This window comes from Rhamphochromis longiceps, linkage group LG7, assembly GCF_057381845.1.
Source record: "Rhamphochromis longiceps isolate RC_006_pf linkage group LG7, R_longiceps_female_GT1.1, whole genome shotgun sequence".
Classification (NCBI taxonomy): Eukaryota; Metazoa; Chordata; class Actinopteri; order Cichliformes; family Cichlidae; genus Rhamphochromis; species Rhamphochromis longiceps.
This window is the reverse complement of record NC_140563.1, coordinates 3,031,846-3,054,568: the sequence shown is the minus strand read 5'-3', so window position 1 is coordinate 3,054,568 and position 22,723 is coordinate 3,031,846. Positions and strand designations below refer to the sequence as shown.

Below are 22,723 nucleotides of genomic sequence, written 5' to 3'. Positions count from 1 at the left end.
CACAATTAAAGCGTATAAGAAGAGGTGAAATGAAGAAAAGGAAGCAAATGGACGGTCACAGCAGACGGCTGCTCCTCCTGGAGCCAGTTCTGTTTATTATTGTTATTACTTTGTTGTGATTTGGTGTTATCAAATAAAACTGAATTCTGACTGAAATGAACACACACACACACACACACACACACACAGAGAGAGAGAGAGAGAGTGAGGGAAAGACAGCTCTCTTCCAAGAAGACCAATAGAAGGCCAAAGGTCAGTGGAGTAGCAATATCTGGTCAGTGATTGAAATACCAATGGAAAAGAAGTCTATACAAATAATGATTTAGCACTGAAACAAACAAAACTGCTGAACGACACTAAGATTTAATGAAGCTCTTATTCTTGTAACATGCTGGGAGGTGCAAATGAGACATAACAACGTTGACTGTAATCTTTTACGGCCTCGGTCTAAATGTTTTGGCTCTTATCTTGTGTCTGATTGCATCCTGTGACCTTCATAGTTTTACGAGCCGTGCAGTTTGGTTTGAACTTACCGGAGTTTGCCGGTAAGAAAGCGCATGTTGTTACTCCTTATAGTTTTCTCACCATACCTTCGATTAAGTGTGAGCTTGCTATAATTGATTAGCTTCTCTTGGATATGATGTATTGTGTTCGTGTCTTTATCAGCCCTACTTAGCTCTGACTTGGAATGGTGCATACCGGATTACCTAGAGATCACAAGAGGCACATGTGCGTCACATTTTGTGACTCATAAGTGGTTAATGAGTTAATATAAAGTATTTAAACATGTGCATTGCTTACCTTCAGCCCCCCAAGCTCAGAGGGTTCATGCTGTTCATGAGGGTTCATTATTATATTCAGAGAATTACAAGCAGGTTCACTGAGAGGCCGGTACCACTAGATGGAGACAGACCACTTTCTCCTACACTCTGCAGCTCAGTGCTTTTTTTTTTTAGTTGAACTAAAGTGTCAGAGTGCATACAGAGGCCAAGGTGATAAAGATTACCTGTGCAATAAATCAGGCGATAAGAAAGAGAAGCAATGATTTTAAATTTGTTTATGGTGAAATTTTATCAAGGTGATAATCAAGCTGCAGATTTAGAGTACAAATCTATCTGTGTCCTGCTGATTCTGCTGAAGGAAATAAAGACTCAGAGCAAACTGAACTACTCAGTTCTATCGTGATAACATCGTGATAACAACCAGATGCCATTATCTGGAGAATTAATTGAGCACACACCTTAAATTAATAGCTTATATATGAAAGATTAAAACTTTGAATGCTGGATGCTGAATGCAGTATTTCTTTTTCAAAAGTATGCTGTGGCATAATGCAGTAGCTCCTCCTCTTTATGATCATGTGACGCAGGTCAAACACTTGCTCATAGCAGTGGGAGGACACTCATGTGTTCTCACCTTGTAAAGCATTGAGTGTAACAAAGATCCCAGACAGAAGAAGTCAGACATCAAGAGATTTCTATTCTATTTCTATTCATTTTGTTTTTACTGAAAGAGCCTGACAGAGCACAAGGAATATTTTGTATCTTTTATACTGGTGACCAAGAACTGACTATAAAAGGAACATATAATGACAGATGAGCTGACGGTAGGCGATAAAATGATGGAAATATGGAAGAGAGGAGACTCAAAAAAAGAGTTATCCCAAATAGATAAAGGAATGGAATCTCAGCCGAGGAATAAAATACTGCATTCAATTGAAGAAATTCTGAAAAGGCCCTCATGTGTCAGAAAAGAGAATGAAGTACATCGGAACTGGTCTGTCATCAGAGAAAACAGCCAAGTATATAACCAGCATCCATGTACAGGTATGTTTTTTAGCCTTACTGTAAAAAATATTGGTTCAAATATTGTCAGAACATGTGTGTTCTCCTTTTGATGTTGAAATTTTTACTCTGTCAATAGAAACTCAGAATATGGGACTACATGAAGAGGCTCCAAAAGCTGCAGGAGACTGCAAGAGTGCGTAATACATTTATATATGAGTAGAAAAATCGATTAAAAGGATGATTCAAGAATGAATCAGTTTGAAATTGAACCACTTCTTTACTATCATATGTTTCAAACTGTCTGCTCACAGGTCAAAGAAGAAAGAGGCAAACCAGGGTCACTTTTACACCATTCCAGGTGCAGGAGCTCGAGAAGGTTTTCCAGCAAACCCATTATCCAGATATTAGCACCAGAGACCAGTTAGCCTCTCGCCTGCAGCTGACAGAGAGCCGAATACAGGTGGGATACATGTTGTTTGGTTTGGTTTTATTTTCAACTTAAAATAGTGAGATTTTTAATACTGGCCACATAAACAGAGTAATATTATTATTGGCGCTACGTTGGTATCAGTCACTACTTTATTTCCATTTGATCAAATCAGCAAGCTCCAAACACTCCAACTGTCTGACTGATTGCACTAACGAGTCCATCCATCCATTCTCTTCAGCTTATCCTTATCAGGGTCGCGGGGTGGCTGGAGCCTGTCCCAGGTGTTTCAGGGTGAAAGGCGATGTACACCCAGGTCCAAATTCATGGGCTGCATCCTCCAGAGGCCGCATTTGTAGACCGATTACGTCACAGCGACGCGCCGAAGGCTGTTCAAATTTGTAGACTCCCCCGAATACAGCCGACAAATGCGCCCTCTTTTCCCCGAAGTTGAAGGACTCCAGTTTCCAGCAATGGCGGCCGCTACTAAGTTTTAAAATTACTCTTACTAATCTTTCTGGGTCACAAAATAAACTTTTAACACATTTTCAGGCGAGAAAGTAGCTGTGTAAACATCAAATATCTGCTCGGTTTACCAAGATATCGCATATTTGCAAAAATGCTTCGACGTTTTCGGAGACGTCTGCCACCCACCAGCTCGATAGCTAGCTGGGAGCTCGAGGGTTACTGATGCGGCCGAGAACGGCACAACTCCCGGCACATCATTTTCACATCACCGCGGACTTTCGCTACTCGGGTTAAACGTAATATATAAGTCACTTAGACAACCTAAAAATGTTACTGTTGGGCTTTTTTCAGTGTTTTGTTTGTTCGTGAGTAAATCGGCTTGGCTGAGATTAAAGTTGTTAAATTAGATAAAATAAAACTTTATTAATCCCCCGGGTGGGTTCCTCCTTGGTTTTTACACAGCTGACTAAACGTCAAATAGAAAACTGATTAAACAGACGTATGAGACGGTCGAGAATTTACGCCAGTGTCCTGTTATATTTTAGATAGCAAGAAGCAGACGGCTGAGACAGCGGTGACGCTAATCAGAAGGCTAGACCGTCCAATTTCCCCAGCCGTTTACTTCCGGCCTACCCGACCTTCTGAGGACCTGGCCCACGTAGACCGCGAAGCCGGGTCCTCAGGAGGATGCAGCCCATGAATTTGGACACGACCATCGGCACTCACAGTCACACCTGTGGGCGACTCATCAGTTAACCTAATCCCAGTAACTGTGTGTCTTTGCACATTAGTGCAGAGACAATAATGGTCTTTGGACAGAATTCTTGCACAAGCCAAAACCTCAAATGATTAATGATAAGGTGAGACGGGATAGGAGCACACATTTAAAATCATTAGCTCCAAACTGCAACACTGTTTAGGGGTTTTTATAAAAATGTTTTGAATCATTGTTAGTTTTAGATGTGATGCAGGCGTTTTTATTACAATGCAAAATACCCCGAGACTCCTTTTATTGTGAACTGGTTCATTGTAGGTAAATTAACTGCATTAACATTTCTTCATGCTTGTATTACTATTATTGAAGTTTAGTTAATTGTTCTAAATAAATGGTCATTGTGTGTGTTGTTCAGATTTGGTTCCAAAACCGCAGGGCCAAATGGAGGAAGGTTGAAACACTCAGAGACATAGAGCTGATCAGCAGGCAGCGCTTACTTTCGACCAATCTTCACCGGCTTTATTATGAGGTAATTTGACATATATTTTTGTAAAATGTGTATTTATTATTCTCACATGTTCTGTTATGAGGCTTCCCTCATATTCCCAACGCAGCTCGAAGCTCTTTACAATTAAGAAATAAAGCACACAGCTTAGACATATTTAAACAATAAAATGTTTATGATATTATAAAGTCTTTGAATACAGCGTGACTTTCTTAGTAACTGAGCCATTGATGAGGTTCATAAGTAGAATATCTTGGTTATTCCTGTGAGATAAACATCTTTCTCTGCTCTCACAGAAGCCCCAGCTGCAAGCAATGTGCTGCCTGCCCTGCTGTTTACCAAAACCTCTTCAAGCAAGGCTGTATTTCAGCTCATCAACAACACCGGTTGTGCTGACCGCCGCACATTCTCCTGGTCACAGGACTCTCTATATTGACATGCTGGGAACAGAACGATAGCACCTTCACCAATTCTGCACAACACTTTTTTTTTCATTGTTTTTAATTACACGAGGCAAAGAAAAAAGTTTGAGATGATGCTCAAACGTAAACACGAATCTGTAAAATACTGTAGCCGTATATTTTGCTTTTAATGTGTCACACTGTGTGAAGCTGAAATAAAGGCACTGATCTTTTTCTTTATCTCAATAAAGCTGATTGCTTCAAACGTTCTGATGTCTTTCTTCGAAATAAAAGTCCTCGTGATTAGTCTGTACTGATGTATTTGTACAGATCAAGGTTTGAGGGCGTCCTGTACCGTGATATACTTCTTGGTAGAGAGAGCCGTGTCACTGTTACTGTGCAGCAAAGCATTTGGCTGTGTTTTTTTTCATGACACGATTTTTCCTTGTCACAGATAAGATACAGCTTTGCCATGACCTGTTCATCTGTTTGACTTTCTGACAACCTCTCCTTATCTTAATTTGGGCTTGTAACTTGAGGTTATTGGCAGGTCAGATTTAGACAACATGTGGGATCAAAGGAGAAATACAGGGTGAATCATTACTGTATATTGGGGCTATAGAGCTATATAAATAATTGTGTTCTAGGCGAACTTAAAGAGTGAAAAGTTTTGATTCATTCTTGTTCCTTTGCCGAGCAAATGTTACATATTTATATTAAGTATTGTTCGTGGCCTTCCTTTAATGACTTGTGCTCACCAGTCACCTTGAAACCTGCTGCGTGCGACAATTCCAGGTTTTTCTGAGAAGTGTTACATAGGCCAGTTCCCAAATAATTACCAATTATAAGAGAGATAACACAGCGTCCGTCGCCTTCGCTATCAATTCAATAATTTACTTGACAGGGTCATAACTGATTACATTTAACAGGGCTCTGAGTATGGCTAAACTTTTCACCCTGGCCTTATCTTACTTTATTGCATGTGTTTGCTGTAAGATAAACCACACTGGTGGCTGAATGGGAGGGATTACAGTAAGAGGACAAAAATAGTTGTTGGAAAGAGAAAAAACAACAACCTTGAGAACCTCATAATCGTACTTTTATTGGATTTTGTTATTGTAATTCCAAACTGGCATCTTACATTTCCTAAAAGGCTGAAATAATTCCTGGGAAACCTTAGTTACTGATACCAGACAGGTTATCTTATGCCAAATAGCTGTTGCAATGTTTTACATCGAATGTTAGTTTATTGTTCACATTTGATCTTAATTTATTATTTTATACTTTGTCACTATTCTTCCATTAAACTTTTATTGTCTCAGTTAGAAAGGATCCACATAGATTAGCTGTACCTGCTTACTTTGAGAGTAAGATCTTTTCCATATAGTTCGGAGACTTTACTGGCCACGAGTGCCATAAAGGAATCAACACAGGAAGAGATTACCCAATACAGGGTTGTACACCATTTTCCTTTCACCTTAAATATATCGCAGTCTTTGCAACTGTAAGAAAAACTTCTTTCACTAAGGCACTAACTTGCATCAGGACCCCTGTCTGGTATAAAAAGCATATTGATGTCAGTAAAAACAATTTTTTAAATGTAATGGACACAAATAACTTTTATGGTATAAACACAACCTGAGAGTGATATTAAACACTAAATTATATATATATTTTAGTGTTTCCTGTTATATCTGCAGTGAGACTTTACTATATGTATACAAGTAGTTTGATTAAACTTTTTATTAGATTATAAAAATCCACAACTGATTATATGACATAAAAGCTTATAAATTGCACCTACCTGGTTGATAAAGATTTCAAAATTCACCAGTTTTTGGTTTAATTTTTTCATATACGAATTTATTATTATTTATTTCCATAAGAAAACGTAATGTAATCATTAAAACATTTAAAAAGCAGAAGGCATCCGTTTACTCAGTAACATTTACATGTTTGCACACGCTCAGATGGGAAGCGATACACCAGAGTAACCGACAGATGGCGCCCCTGCACCCATGAATAAGCAAAATTGATGCTCTCAGTTTTGCTGTGTGTCAAACAGAAGACACCACTGACCTGATTTTATTCTGTCATTTATTTAAAGCTCGTTTTTTTTTTTATCAGCTGTTGAATGTTGTTCAGAATACTGAAGCACTAAAACAGATTTATTTTTGTTGTTGTTGTTTTTACTTTGTGCTTCGTTTCCAGTCTGCAGCTGGCTCTCAGTGGAGAGGAGGGGTGGGGGGCGGATATTCATCATCTCGCAGCCTCCGCCCGCCTATCTGGCTCATCTGCCTCTGTCCAAAGCGGTGGAGAGACGGGGGGAACCGCAGACAGACAGGGGGACATAAAGCTTTTAGTCGAAGCGAAAGCGCGAGAGAGGGGCGATGGCCGCTGGTGCAGGATGCGGGGAATCGGTGGATCAGTACCGGGCCGAGGTGGAGCGGCTCGCCCAGGAACTGGCCGAGGCGAACCGGGAAAAGATCAGGGCTGCGGAGTGCGGTTTAGCTGTCCTGGAGGAGAATCAGGCGCTGAAGCAGAAGTATACAGAGCTAGAGACCGAACAAGAGATCCTCAGGAAGGAGTTGGAGCAGTTACAAGAGGTAAGAGGAGAGGATGGGGCAGTGATTCTATTTATTTATTTGTTTTCATTCTGTAGGGAGGGGAAAGCACTGCAGTCAGGTGTGTGACTCGCTTGCACCTCAATTGAGTGACGCTCAGCGGGTATCTATAAACCTGTTTGACGCCCAGAGGCAGAGTGGGGGCGGCAATTTATCAGGGCTTTCAAAAAGAGCAATAGTTTAATGCAACTTAAATATGATGCAATTGAAGATCCTCCAGCTGGAAAATGTGCAACACTGTATGAATAAATTGCTTTATGAATAAATTATAATGTAAAATGCTGTTTGTGCAGTGGGTATATCGAGCAGCACTGAGCATTACAGTGTCGGAATTGCAAGCACACAGTAACAGTCCACTTCAGCTCCCACAACAGGAAGTTTCTTTGTTTTCCATAGTAAGAAGAGTCATTAGGGAATTTCAGGGACTCTTTTAGGACCTTTTTTTTTTTTTTTTGCTTAGATGTTTCTTGAGGGTATTTCACTGCAGGCCATATGGTGCTTCAATAATCAACTGGTCTGAATTATAAGAGATAAAGTCACATCAAAACATGTCGTTAAAATTCAAGATCTTTTAAGGTAGGTGTCGACCTGGCTAATGACTGCAGGGTGTCGAGTTACTCAGTGCATACATGTTGCAAGAGGCAGATGCTGACAGGGCTCCCTGGTCCAAGGTCGCCTATGGAAATTGCTGACCATTGGAAGAAGGAGTTGAAGGCTGGTTACACTGGTGCGGTGAGTGCTTGTGAGTGTCCGTGGCATCGAGATAGGCCCCGTCATTATTTACATGGAGTCATCTATTATCACTTGAACATCAGTTGCTTTGGTCGAACATTTAAGTCATCGAGTCACAAGAAAACTTTTAATACCCTGTTTATTTTTTCTGAAAGCAAATAATAGAGGACTGTCAGAATGCATCATGTGTTACAGGTGATCTTTTTGATATGTTAAGGGTGTTAGCTAAACCTTTCAAAGATAGCCAACAGCCCTGGTCAAAGTAATTCTCTGAATTATTCTTTTTATTGTTTCACTTTTTCGCATAAGAATCATTTTGATTCTGGTTCACGTGTAGCCCATTTGAAATAAACCTCTAAAAGTCCACATTCATCCTACACATCAGTGACTCTTTCTTGTGCAACTAGCTCACCAAATATAGCCAAATAAAAAAGAATCCACATAGTACATTAAGCATCACTTATCACATTACATTTTGCATGCTTAATTGTATTTATACTTTGTTCCTCGTACCCTTTTATTCCACTGCTTAGCTTAACATTTCGGTTTGACACGCATGCAGAATCTGAACGATCTTAGTGCAGATAACAGCACAGCAAGAAAGCTGAGGAGACAGCGTGATACAGCCAGCAGCTCAGCAGTGTCAAGCTGATAACTCACACTTATGGATTACAGAGGGATGGGTATTATGATGGACTATGGTGAGAATATGTTGAGAAAGAAAAGATAATGGAGAAGAAATATAAAGACATGGCCGTGTTTTAAGAGGGGAGACGATTATAAGACTAAAGCATACTGGAAGAACTGACTTTGTTAGAGGAAGTTGCCTCTACCTCTAAAAAATAAATTAAGCACGTCAACTGCTTTTAAGCAGTAGTGTAGGCAGCTGCTCGTACATTATTCATCCTTTTAGTTTTCACATTTGTAGTAAAACTTTGATTTTAACTGAAAAAGAACATCAGGTCAGCAAAAAACCACCAACCATTCCTCAGTGTTGTGGTCGGCTCACATCTGCTTGCCTGTATGATTGACTTCTCGCTTGACAGAGGCAACATTTTCTGTATGTGATATTGCTTCAGCAGAAAAAACCCCACCTCTGGGATCCTGTGTGTCTGCTGCACACTTCTATGAATAAGAGACCAAATGGCAGAGTGCAAACCTGCCACTTCAATAACATCACATCTGCTCTCCCCGTACTCGGGAGAGGTGCAAAATAAAAGGTGCAGAAATTCCAGATAGAAACTGAAATTGCTTCTGGGATTAAGTGGAATAGAATATATAATTACAGTGAAAGGTAGACACCTTTTTTGTTTCAGATTACAATGTTTTTCTTCAGTCGTATTGTTTGTATTACATTGTTCTATATTTTTCAGCAACAACTGACAAAAGGCTACTTTATCATACTTGTAGAAACAAAGAACAAATGCCTGAAGTGTGTATTTGTTATCCAGATGCCACACAGATCATATGCCATTGTGTCTGCATGTGTGTATGTCCAAGCTGCCCAGATTTGCATGCATGTTCCTACTGCGTTTGCATACGTTCTGTAGGCACACATACAGCAGCACTGTATTCCCCGTGTGCTCAGGTTGTTTGCCCTCAATCCAGGTCCCAGCTGGTGGGGAGACGCTGGTTAGAGCGCTGCTTGTGCTGCACATTCAGCTCACAAACTAAACACGTGGAGAAACCTATGCAAGACACAAGTGCCTCAGCTACTGTAACACAGGACTAATTTGGGCTTGTTTTACAAAAAGTGTGTATCTGTGTGAGTATCTGCTATGCAATGAACCACAAGGACTTGGATATGGAAAGTCATGATGTGACGTGACACATCAGCATCCTCCACGCAAATAAGTCAAACAGTCTTTGTGTGTACAATCATGCACAAAAACGTATTTTTTGGACGTAAACGTAAACGTATTTTTTTGCCTAAGCAGTGACAGAGACATCACTACCCTGTGGCTTTGGCTTGTTAGCGCTATCTCTGGGCAGATCAACCTCAGGAAGGACACATAGTAGGAGGCAGAAGGAGGAGGATGCCACTGCAGAGCAGAATAAGTTCCATCATGTTAGTGAGGTTATATGCTTTCTAGGGATTCACGCTGTCAGCAAAGCTTGAATTTACCTTTAAGAAGTATTGGAAGAGAATCGCTCTGCTATCATTTCATAATATAATTATTTATTTTGTTTAGTTGAATAAAAATGCTTGACATGTTTCGAACACCTTGGATCTGAGGAAGCATGTGAAATAAAAGTTAGCAATATCAGCTGCTTTCATAAGTCATCTTTGGGTCTTTCGGATCAGAAGCTTGCAGAAGAAATGACATTTGTGATAAGTTGGGAACAGGCAGTTCACAGGTCAGTTTGTTCCCTCTGCTTTGGGCCATGAAAAATGCCAGCTGAGATCTGTGTCAAAGACTTCACATGGTAATCTGAAAGACCAAAAAAGAAAAGCTGAGTCACGATTCATCAGATCAACGTGGAATTTCCTAATCAGATAAGTAGAACGTAATGCTAAAAGACCGGGCCCTGCACTTCCTTCTCCTGTAAGGTTTAAGCTTCATCATCAGACATTTTAACAACTTGTTTGCATTGTGTTGCACAAGCACAGTCAGCTGAGATTCTCCCACAGCCAGCAACAAACAGAAATGAAAGGAAGTCTTTTGTATGATGTGCACTTTACTTTTAGACAGAACAAAAAAGGAGACAATGAGTGAGATTTTAGCAGTTGCTCGCATGTTATAAAAGTGTGTTACTGTTAAATTACTCCAGTTATCAGTTATGTCTACTGGCTGTTAAGCTAATGGGGGGGTGATAATATGTAGGTTGCAAAATGGTCCAAAAATACTCCAGCTAGTGCATTTTTCAAAGGTACACAAGGTGAAACTTTGCTTTACATTTGGTCTGAACACACAGCTGTTTATAGCTTTCCTGTCCATGACACCTGTAAGGGGGGATTTTATAGCAGCCCTGTTTAAATTGTATTCAAATCGGTAAAACGTCTATTTAAGTTGTATTTCATTATAAGGGGTGTGGCCACTAAAGGTTGGCGTAGTTTCTTCGTCTTCAGCCTCCATCTTGTTCTACTGGACGGGCTGTTCAGCTTTGTATACAGCCTGTTTATCATCTGCCAACGTTAGCATACCATCTAATATGTCAGTGAATTATGGATTCATCTTGTTATCTAACCAGTGCTAGTGTTAGCTGATACCTCCCCAGCTCTACAGTTTGTGCATATGGTCAAGTCTGGTTTAAAGAAAAGAGGAAGAAGATGAAAAGGATGGCAAAAACCTGAACCCAAGGCTTCAAAAACATAGTCCACAATCACGTGAATGATTTCACTATGACTGGAATCTTTGGATATTTAAGGATTTCTTAATTCATAAATTGTATCCAGAGGAAAGAAGCTGAAGAAGAGCAAGCTTACTGAACAAGAATGCACAGGTTTATCTGTCTTTTTCAAAGAAGCATGAGAAAGAGCTGGACTGTATAATTATATGTGTTTCTTTTGAAATCCTATTGGCTGTTATCAAAGATGATCAACTGTATGTGTGATAAATACAAAAACAGTATTATATCCATTTTCTTTTAACATCATGGAACACTGAATCTAATTAATATAGAAGTCAGTATAAGAACACTGTATGACTGTTGCCTCATCCTTTCGCCTTGTGTCTCTTCCTCACCTGCTTAATTTGTACCTATAGTAGGCGGGGCTAACCCTGACCTCAAAGCGCTTTATAAGTGTCGTGTGATTTCTAAATATTCACAAGCTTTGTGTTTGCATGGATTCCTGTAGCTTGCAGTGGACGATACCTAAACTGAGCTGCAATTTCCCGAGTTTGAATCTGGGTAGGGACATGTGTCATTAAACAGTTTATTGTCTCCTTTCCATAATTTGTGCCTCGTCTCCTTTCTCCTCCATCTTCATGCCTGTGACCTGGAAATTGATCTCAGTGTGCCATCTCGGAGAATGTCCCAATTTCTAAAAAGCATTTGAAGAGGGAGAAGGGAAAGAAATCAAGGATGAGAATAAGAGGAGGGAAAGGGGGAATACTGTACTATAGATTGTACTTGTTTAGTTTAGATTTAGTTTATTTTGGTACTTACTTGTCTCTGGTGCCTTGTGTTTAGTTTTACTTCCCCCATCTGTCTAATTGTCTTTGATTACCATCACCTGTGTCTCATGCTGTGTCCTGTTTCCTGTTGTGTATAAATGTTGTTGTGTTCCCCACATTCTTTGTTGCAGCACTGGCTGACCTTCCTTGTGTGTTTCTGTTTGTGTGCCTTTGGATGAACTTGTACATCAGACTGAATAAATATCTCACTCTCTCCTCTGCAGTTGAGTCCTAGCTCCACATTAGATGACTGAAACAGTTTCTTGAAGGATTTGCCCAACTTAATGTGATATGCTGTTAGTCAATGATCGTGTGTGAGAAATTGCTTTAGATAAACTTTTTTTAGAATGACCAACCACCACCAAGTTTCAAATGTGCTGTTTCTTAAGCAGACATGGAACAGTGTAATCTGACTACATTCAAGATGAAGAGTCACTTTTTCCCTGCTGTGCACATCTGGCTTTTTTTTTTAATTAGTACTGTCACTCTATACAGGGAGTGCAGAATTATTAGGCAAGTTGTATTTTTGAGGAATAATTTTATTATTGAACAACAACCATGTTCTCAATGAACCCAAAAAACTCATTAATATCAAAGCTGAATGTTTTTGGAAGTAGTTTTTAGTTTGTTTTTAGTTTTAGCTATTTTAGGGGGATATCTGTGTGTGCAGGTGACTATTACTGTGCATAATTATTAGGCAACTTAAAAAACAAATATATACCCATTTCAATTATTTATTTTTACCAGTGAAACCAACATAATATCTCCACATTCACAAATATACATTTCTGACGTTCAAAAACAAAACAAAAACAAATCAGCGACCAATATAGCCACCTTTCTTTGCAAGGACACTCAAAAGCCTGCCATCCATGGATTCTGTCAGAGTTTTGATCTGTTCACCATCAACACTGCGTGCAGCAGCAACCACAGCCTCCCAGACACTGTTCAGAGAGGTGTACTGTTTTCCCTCCTTGTAAATCTCACATTTGATGATGGACCACAGGTTCTCAATGGGGTTCAGATCAGGTGAACAAGGAGGCCATGTCATTAGTTTTTCTTCTTTTATACCCTTTCTTGCAGCCACGCTGTGGAGTACTTGGACGCGTGTGATGGAGCATTGTCCTGCATGAAAATCATGTTTTTCTTGAAGGATGCAGACTTCTTCCTGTACCACTGCTTGAAGAAGGTGTCTTCCAGAAACTGGCAGTAGGACTGGGAGTTGAGCTTGACTCCATCCTCAACCCGAAAAGGCCCCACAAGCTCATCTTTGATGATACCAGCCCAAACCAGTACTCCACCTCCACCTTGCTGGCGTCTGAGTCGGACTGGAGCTCTCTGCCCTTTACCAATCCAGCCACGGGCCCATCCAGCTGGCCCATCAAGACTCACTCTCATTTCATCAGTCCATAAAACCTTAGAAAAACCAGTCTTGAGATATTTCTTGGCCCAGTCTTGACGTTTCAGCTTGTGTGTCTTGTTCAGTGGTGGTCGTCTTTCAGCCTTTCTTACCTTGGCCATGTCTCTGAGTATTGCACACCTTGTGCTTTTGGGCACTCCAGTGATGTTGCAGCTCTGAAATATGGCCAAACTGGTGGCAAGTGGCATCTTGGCAGCTGCACGCTTGACTTCTTCTTCTCAGTTCATGGGCAGTTATTTTGCGCCTTGGTTCTTCCACACGCTTCTTGCGACCCTGTTGACTATTTTGAATGAAACGCTTGATTGTTCGATGATCACGCTTCAGAAGCTTTGCAATTTTGAGACTGCTGCATCCCTCTGCAAGATATCTCACTATTTTTGACTTTTCTGAGCCTGTCAAGTCCTTCTTTTCATCCATTTTGCCAAAGGAAAGGAAGTTGCCTAATAATTATGCACACCTGATATAGGGTGTTGATGTCATTAGACCACACCCCTTCTCATTACAGAGATGCACATCACCTAATATGCTTAATTGGTAGTAGGCTTTCGAGCCTATACAGCTTGGAGTAAGACAACATGCATGAAGAGGATGATGTGGACAAAATACTCATTTGCCTAATAATTCTGCACTCCCTGTAGAAGGAAAAAAGGAACATTGATTAAAAGGATTAGCAGAACTTGAATACTTATTAACATTTCTGGTGTGTTTGACGTTCTCAAACAAGAAAGCAGCAGCTGGGGAGAAAGGGTTTTCTCGCTTCTCCTTCCACCTCCTCCTTTGACTCCTGTTTTACATTGGCAGAGGCAGTAAACATGGACAGAAGGGCTGAATCAATATCTCATGAGATGGTAGTGTTTCAGTCTTTTAGCTGTGCACTACACCATCAGCTCAGCGTGCCCCTCCTCATCTCATTATTCCCCTACAGTCCCCCCCTGGATTGAAGTGGGAATTATGCATTGATTTCTGCTCTGTTTGGTGAAAACGTATCATGTCTGAGCTACGCTGGACTCTATTGTGTGTAGCGTAGCGTGTATTGCAAAGATCGGTGAATGCTGCCTAAACACGTGTGAGAGATTCTATTTAGTAGCTTCAAGAATTTTAGAAAAACTGGCTCTTTAATCAGTAACCCACTGCGCTTTATGAGCAATCAAACTGTTTTTGGCACCTTTGCCTCTTGGATGGAAATAAAGCCAAGAGTGGAATGCACTGTGCAGTTTTCGCTGATGCTGACCTGTGACCCTTGCAACAGGCTCAGGGATGCAGTCAAGCATATAGATAAGGACCTGTATGCCCTCGTGGTCTCTGTTGTTTTTGTGGAGAGTTGCCGTGTGTGTTTTTCCAGCACCTGAAGGGAAAATCATTGGTCTTTGTGTTTGAGCCACACATCTGGGCTGATGTGCACAGAGCTTCCCACTTTCTGTTTTTCCCCTGTGTGCGTGTGCAACACGAAAGGTGGGAGGCTCGGGTGGGGATGTTGTGATGGAGAGCACAGAGTGAGGGGCGGCAGGATATTGTAGTGGTGTTGAGTGATTTCAGCCTATCAACCAGGCCCTCTTTGTTGTTTCAGGTTTTTATGGTTGTATTGACGTAATGGAGAAAAGGGGAGGAGACACAAAAGTGTGCTGTGCGTATCGTATACACACTGTGTCAGCAGAATAGAAGAGCACAGAACAGAGTTTGTTCAGTTGCTTCAGTGTAACGATTGTTCTTTTCTATTGTCACAGAGAAAGGGGCTTAATGAACCTGCAGAGCCCCTTCAGGTTTGCCCGTCCCTGCATAGATTAAGTTTTTTCAGAATGCTCCTTTTTGCTGCAGTGAAATGTAGTAAGAACAGGACTCTCCTCCCTGCTGGCTGCTGTATCGATTAGTTTTCCACTTTAGCTGTGTGTGCTGCAAACTCGGATACCATAGCAGAAAAATCTGTCCATCCTCTCACAAGGAGGAAAAAAAAGACATTATTCCATGTGTCGTCAAAACTTATTGTTTGCCTGAATTAAATTGGACTTCTCTTAAGTCATTAATGCATCACTGAACGTGGTTGTTAAGCCTTTCTTATTGTCTAGACGGAGCTATTGAGTTTCATCTACAGTATAGTCTTATTCTATGCTTCTCATCCCAGCATCCCCGATAAAGAGAAGCCTTTTATCTCCATATCCAGAGGCCATTTTATCCCGCAAAGGGCGCTTGGAAATGCGCATGATCCTCCCTGTCCTCTGCCTTGTCACCATTCTCACACACAAAGGCAGGCATGAGCACATGCACACCCAAGCATGCGCTTGTGATGGGTGTGCCATACAGAATAGGGTCAAAGATGCGTCTTTGTCACTTCAGCCCTATTAGGGAATGTATAGAATTAGACAGACTTTCCATAGTCAACCTGTTTAATTAACCATGTTCTCAGTACACTGGTCATGACTTCAAGTAAGGTCAGGAAACTAAAACAGGAAGTATGCCATGTCAGGGTGAATATGGAGATGATGGGCCTTAATTGGAATTAGTGGGATTAAGTTTTTTGGCAGTTTTGGGTGCGAACTTTTTGTCCAAACACTGACTCACATCAAGCATGATAACAAATCATTTTGACAAGGAAAACATTTCATACAAAAGGAGCAGAAACAGATAAAACAGCTTATAATACACAATGGAGAGATATTTAAGACTCTCATGGGTGTGAATATGTGCCATACTGCACCTTATTAGTACCTTTTTCAAGAAATCAAACTCTACATACTCTGGCATGGAGGGTCTCGTGTGGCTGCACAAAAGCACTGAGTCACCCTGAGGCCCCATGCATGCAATACCAAGAGGGTCACTGTGTGCAGGCTAGCCTCTCCATTGTAGTCTGTATTTGTCTGGCTTGGCTGAGTCCTCTTTATCAGGAGAGACCGAGTGCAGAGAGAGGAGAGCGTTTTATCAGATGAATCTGCTCTGTGTGTCTCTCTGTTTTTATGAGTCTGGCTGCCTGTCTGGGTGTGTCTGCAGGAACGATTACAGATTATCAATGAGCCTGCGAGTTTTCAGTCACTTCTGTCTTTTGATGTTGTAACACATTCCTCAGTGTTCAGACGCTGTTGTTGTTTTAAGTTTCCGGTTTCTTCTTCCGCCACCTGAAAAGGGGGATAAAGGACACCAGCATAGAGGGAGGTACTGCATAAAGAAAGAAGACACGTACTCCATTAGTGGTCTTCGTCCCCTGACTACTTAATGAAAATTATGGCGGGATTGGGGGGTATAAATGGAGATGGAAATTTAATAAGATATTAAATCTGGCCACTTTGATGTATTGGTGGATTATCCTTTTAGAAATATTTAACTTTATCACTTTTTTTCTGCTAATTTAGTTTTCATGAACCTCTGAGCAAATCACTGTGTTTATCAGGTTGTAACCTGAGGGAGAGGATTTGTTTGGATTACCTTACAGCTGATTCACTTAGCCACACAGTTACACACCTGCATGCACAACATAATAACCTTCAAATAGAAAGAACGGTCCAATATGGGCTCAGTGTTTCTGAAACATAATTTAGCTTTAGCACACATCCCACATGTTACTGTTATTGTTGGCTGTGCAGTCAAGTATGAGAAACAGCCTCATTTGCATCGTGCTATCAATTTCCTATGAAGCAAAAAATGATTATCCCTTGATCAGTTGATCAAACTACCCAAATCTTTAGTAGCGACAGATTTGGCAGCGATACGCTGGTACGTGTTTTCTCTGTTTCTTTGATAAGCGATACTTTCTTTGGCCTTTTTTTCTTTATGACATCAGCTAAATATTTCATTTATAAAGCACTAAATATTTGGCTGATTAATTATAAGGAAACTAGCACAAAGTTTTCATTAACATTTATACACACCGAAATGAATGTAGCCACATGACGTCATTCATCGGTATGTGGACCAGCATTTTTAAGGCTAAACTTTGGGTTTAAGGGAAACACTTGTTGAAGTGAAATGCGACATTAATCGGACGAAAGAGTGAGCTGCTGATATAATGGCCAAAGCTAGCCAGCCTAGTTTGCATAGTTAGCTTATTAAAAGACTGAAAAGGTGCACTGAACCCAGCACAGACAGTATAACAGTTTTCATTTCATTTCATTTATTTATTTATAAAGCACATTTAATAACAACAGGGAGCTGACCAAAGTGCTGTACAAAATAACAATTAAACAATGACATTAACAACAACAACAGGTAAGAAAATTAAAAGAAAATTTCGATAAAAGAATTGGTAACTCTCATGCAGTTTCGAATGTGTTTTAAGATGAGATTTAAAAAGAGTAACAGTTGGGGCCTTTCTAATGTGGAGAGGTAGATTATTCCACATTTTCGGGGCCACTACCGCAAATGCCCAATCTCCTCTATGAACCATCCTAAACTTATGTAAGGTAAGGAGTAAATGATCACTTGATCGAAGGGCTCTAGAGGGCGTATAAAGCTGCAAAAGGTCAGACAAATAGTCCAGTGCCTGGCCATTTAGCACTTTATAAGTCAAAAGTAAGATTTGGAATTTAATTCTAAAACGCACTGGAAGCCAATGAAGGCAATCAAGCACCGGAGTAATGTGTTGGTGTTTCTTCACACGAGTCAAAAGGCGAGCTGCAGCATTCTGTACCAGTTGGAGCCGGGCCGGGCCGAGCTGGACTGACTGACACCCACATATAGTGAATTGCAGTAATCCAGTTGAGATAAAACAAACACATGAATTGCTCGTTCCAAGTTTCTAAAAGATAAAAAAGATCTCACTTTGGATAGGAGCCTTAATTTAAAAAAGGACCGCTGGACAACTGAATTAATTTGTTTCTCAAATGTAAGTTTGCTATCCAAGAAAACCCCCAGGTTTTTTACATGCGTTTTAACAGCACATGTTAGGTTGCATAAGTCCAAATCTGGGGCATTGAAATTACAACTTGGTCCAAAAATAATTACCTCAGGTTTGTCCTCATTGAAGGTAAGAAATTTGAGGCCATCCAGGTTTTAACTTCGTCAAGACATTTGACTAGCGATTCCATGGGTGTGGAGGTGAACCGAAGATAAATCTGGGTGTCGTCGGCGTATGAGTGAAAGTAGATGTTATGCTTCCTAAAGATTAGGCCTAAGGGTAACATATAGATGGAAAAAAGAATTGGACCTAATACGGAACCCTGCGGGACACCACAAGTAAAAGAAATAAAATCATCATCACGGAAAAAGTCCTCTCGGAGAGGTTTTATGGAGCCGCTGTGATGCCACCAATTGGTTTGTAAATTCCTCTTAAGGAACCAAGGAGAATGTAAACATAATAGAACATGACCCTGCAACTCACTCAGTCCACAGCCTAAATAATGACTTACAAGATGAATTTATGTCTCAGTCACAGGTTTCTATTCGTCACTGTATTAACTTTGTAGAAGTGACAGTAAAGTAAAACTGCCAAACCCCCCTTTGTGATAAATATGTCACAATCATATGAGCATGCCGTGTCCCTCTTTTTCTCATTATTCTCATTATTTCAAAAAATCTTGATGCCGTGGTCAAAATGCTCAGGTTGAGGCTTTACTAACAAACAGGTGATGTTACAGTTGCTGTGTTCATTTTTATCCAGTTTATTGTTTTTCCCCTTTTGTTGTTCCCTCTTTGTGAAAGGCAGGAATGAACAGTGACTTAGCACGAGTGCGAGTTGTCCTGTACCGATGTGTATTTCTGAATACGTATTTGTGTGTTGGAATAGCTTGAAGGTTCCACTGTGTGTTTTTGTGGTCCACTAGCTCAGGATCTCCTGTAGGGCACATTACCAAGCAAAGAGAATGACACAGCTAAAGCTGGTACAGTCTGTGCAGTCCTCTAGTAGCTTTCCTATCTGTCGGCTTACACTGGTCATTGCTTCCTTTCTAATGGGAAATCGCAGCTTTCTAGGTGAATGTAATGGTTTGTCATCAGATCAGTAATGTAGTAATGTAGTGTTATGTAGGCCATTGTTTAGTTTCACACTGGGTCAATAAGGTTGATTTTAAATCTGGGGACGATAAGGGTGAAGTAAGGAGGCGGAGAAGGCGAACATAGGGATGTATTTTAAGAGAAAAAGCAGTAAATAAAGAAAAAAATCTAACAAAGAAATCTAATGCACAGCGGCCTCTCTACCACCACACCGTTCATTCAGTCAGGTTCAGACTAAACACGTATAAGTGATAGGCATTCTGGGAAAGTATCCAACCATCTTTCTTATCAGGAGCAGACTTGGGCCAAATTTAATCACTCAAACAAGCCGCATCATTTTAGCCAGGCACCGCTTGTCCCACTGGCAGAACCCTCGGCTTCACACAGCGTGTTCTCTGGTCATTGTGTTGGTGAGCAGCAGATGTGACACCATTGTGGATTTCTGGGATTGATTTTCCACTTTAAAGCACATGAAAGCATTTTTCAGCTGTTAGCCTACATTATAGATGTTTTTATTCCTCAGTTGTGGGCATAATAGCATATTGTCATAAGAGGAATAATAGGCTTTATTGCACTAAACAGCATTCTGGTAAGGAGGAATAGAAAGCGAGCTATTTATCCTCATTACTATCTATAAATCATTCATTTCATGTAGTTCAATTTTTGTGCAGACAGTAATTCAGGGATAGAGGAGCTCTCTCTAGGGAAATTTAACAGGTTCTGCAGAGCATGCATGTGCACTCTACAATACAGTTATAAGCTATAAATATCCCTCGTGATTCAGTAGAGTAGTCCTGATGACCTAAAGCACACAAACAAACACTTGCGGTAGAATGCTCGCACTGCAAACTCTAATTTTGTCCACTGACAACAACAAAAAACAACAGATTTTCAACATGTTTTGCTAAAATTTGCAATTACTCTTCATCTTTTAATTGATTTCCTCCATTCTTACTTGGCTGTGATTACACACTTTCCCCTTACTTGTGGAAATGTGTTCGTGTGTCTGACAGATCTCTTGACTTGGCATTTTTTCTTGTTGCTTAGAAACCAACAAAGACATGTCTCCGTCCTTGTTGAAGGACAAAAATATGGCAGAGCAGTGTTTTCCATGAACCTTCTTCAGTATCTGTTTATGATATTCAGCATATTAAACTGAAAATATTACATTTGGTGTCATATTAGACTAAGGATAAATGTTACTTATTGTAAGAACTACTCACAATCATTTTAATGTTATCTGTGGCTGTGAAGACGATATTGTAAGCTTTAGAAATAACTTTGATCATATAGCTTTGAAGGCATCGAGGTGCTTTTAAATGGTGCTTCAGAGATCAGAGTGAACATTTAAGTTTCAATCATATTAGAGAATAAAAGTGAGGCTCGCTCAGTCTCACTTGTCACAAAATTTACATTTTATTGACGATAAACACTAAACTTCGTCCATCCATTCGCTTCCACTTATCCTTTTCAGGGTCGTGGGGGTCGCTGGAGCCTATCCCAGCTGTCACAGGGCGAGAGGCGGGGTACACCGTGGACAGGTCGCCAGTCTGTCGCAGGGCCAACACAGAGACAGACAACCATTCGCACTCACATTCATACCTATGGGCAATTTAGATTAATCGATTAACCTATCCCCACTAAAAAATATCAATTATATAGAGCAAAAACTACTAAAACTAAATTCCTAGATTACAGAGTATTAATTACAGACAGTTTGCAAGATGATGTAAAGCTTATTTACTGAACAGAAACAACAACAGGGAAATTTTCTTCACCATATTTATTTGAAATAAAATGCGATATTTCACTTTTTCTTTTCTTTCCTTCTCTGAGTCGTGCACAGCAGTCAAACGCTGTGTGTGTCAAAAGGAGCGAGTGAGTCAGGACTGCATCTTGCATATTTGCCTCATTCACTTACTGCCAGCTAACGTGTGTTTGTGTGCGAGGTCTCGTGGTGACTTAAGGTTGAGACACTGCATGCTGCTTCTTATTTATGTCATATTTGGGGCATTTTTGTGCTTTGGGGATTATTATTTATTCCTTCTGGGAGTACTGTTGTGGAGGGATTTTTTTATTGAATGAATTATTCGGCATGCTCTCAAACACTTTGGATAAAAAAGTAGAGAAACTAAAAATAAATGAAATGTCCCATGCATCAGCTGCGATGTGCTGTTTTGACGATGCACATGTTGAACAGTCCTCTTTGTCTTTTCTCTCCCTTTGTCTGGCTACAGTATCAATCCCGTGGTGAATGATTGCCCTCTAACACACACACACACGCTGACAGCTGCATGGTAGTGGATTTGCTGCAAGTCTCTCTCCATGGTACTGAAATCCCTGATGTGACTGCCCAGGCCACCCATCTGGCTGAGACGCAGCATTTGGTGTATATATCTGTGTGTTTATGTTATTCATAAGAATATTGCTTCTTAGCTAATAACCATATTTCTGTTCAACCATAACTGACAGAAACATTGAGGATGCCGCACTCGTGCTTAAAATTATCTAATTAAAAATACACATTAATTAGAATGACTGACATAAATAACTCATACAACTCGGTTATTGGTTGTTCCTCTCGACTGTGTTTCTGCACGTTTCGAGCATGTTCATTTACCTCCAAGGGTTGCTCTTTGACTCTGAAAATGTAATCGAGTGTATATCCTGCATTAGCTTTACGCTACATTACCATCTATAATTAAACAGCTCCTGTACAACAGATTAGTCCCCCTGTTAATGATGAAAGTTTTCATAAGATTAATTGCTGCTGCAGAAATAGCTCCATCCTCTGACCTCCTGGGTGTAAAAATAGATCCTTGCTGTATGCATATACACACAAATACAACATCACACACCCAGAGCACCTCCCCTGACTTCTCATTAGGGACTCCAGCAGACAGGGAAGGATTTTCGGGTTACACAAACTCTCACACTGCTGCAGTGGTGGGTTTGTTCCCTTTGCCTGCTCCTCCTCCTGTCGCCCCAGGGATGAATATCTATAGAACCCATTGTCTGGACTTTGTCCACTGAGACACATACGAGTGTGGAGCCTCAACACTTCTTGCAGTCTGTGATTTTCAGTATAAAGATCCAAAATGGCTGCCCATGAGTGACTCCATATTAATGTGATCCTGAGGAAACGATATTAAACTTTAATCTTCTCCACTTGATTGCCAATTAGGACACAAATACTGGGGCGTCACTTTATACATACAGCTCATGTAATTATCATGAGATTTAAAACATGTCGAAAGATGGAAACAGGTCTTTTTTTGGTGTTAAAATGATCCCTGTAGCAGAGAATAACATTTGGCCGGGAGTCTTTGATCCAATTCTGCACGATGCACTTTCAAGCAATTAAAAGGAGCTTCTCAAGAAGATTGTAATGTGATGCAGGGAGATGCATTTTCCTGGAGGGAAAGCCTCAGAGGACCAGAACCTCTTTTCTTAAAATCTTTAACTGAAATCTCCTACTAATTTCTTTGGAACTAAATGCTGTGATAAAGGGTTTTGTCCGGGCCAGATTTTTACTTCCTGTCCTGCAGAGCCCAGCTGTTGCCGTGAGGCCTGCTCCGAGATTGCCGGGCTCTCATCCGAGCAGAGAATG

At 40.5% G+C, this 22,723-nt stretch overlaps 2 protein-coding genes across 5 annotated transcripts in view; both read left to right on the top strand.

Annotated features, from left to right (window-relative positions):
• The first annotated feature begins 1,402 nt into the window (after positions 1 to 1,402).
• Positions 1,403 to 4,559, top strand: LOC146664510 (uncharacterized). The gene is made up of 5 exons (XM_085411023.1): positions 1,403 to 1,826; positions 1,924 to 1,980; positions 2,099 to 2,247; positions 3,813 to 3,926; positions 4,199 to 4,559. Exons 1-5 carry the CDS (start codon positions 1,589 to 1,591, stop codon positions 4,358 to 4,360), a joined length of 720 nt encoding a protein of 239 aa, XP_085267149.1. The 5' UTR covers positions 1,403 to 1,588; the 3' UTR covers positions 4,361 to 4,559.
• Positions 4,560 to 6,583: 2,024 nt separating this feature from the next.
• bicd1a (bicaudal D homolog 1a) overlaps positions 6,584 to 22,723 on the top strand; it is a 31,115-nt gene continuing 14,975 nt past the window's right edge. For all 4 annotated transcript variants that reach the window (XR_014912481.1, XM_085411630.1, XM_085411629.1 and 1 more), the window contains exon 1: positions 6,584 to 6,909. Coding sequence is in view for 3 of the 4 variants with exons in the window: in XM_085411630.1 (XP_085267756.1) it covers positions 6,694 to 6,909 (216 nt within the window). In the remaining variant the exon portion in view is untranslated. The remainder of the gene's footprint in view (positions 6,910 to 22,723) is intronic.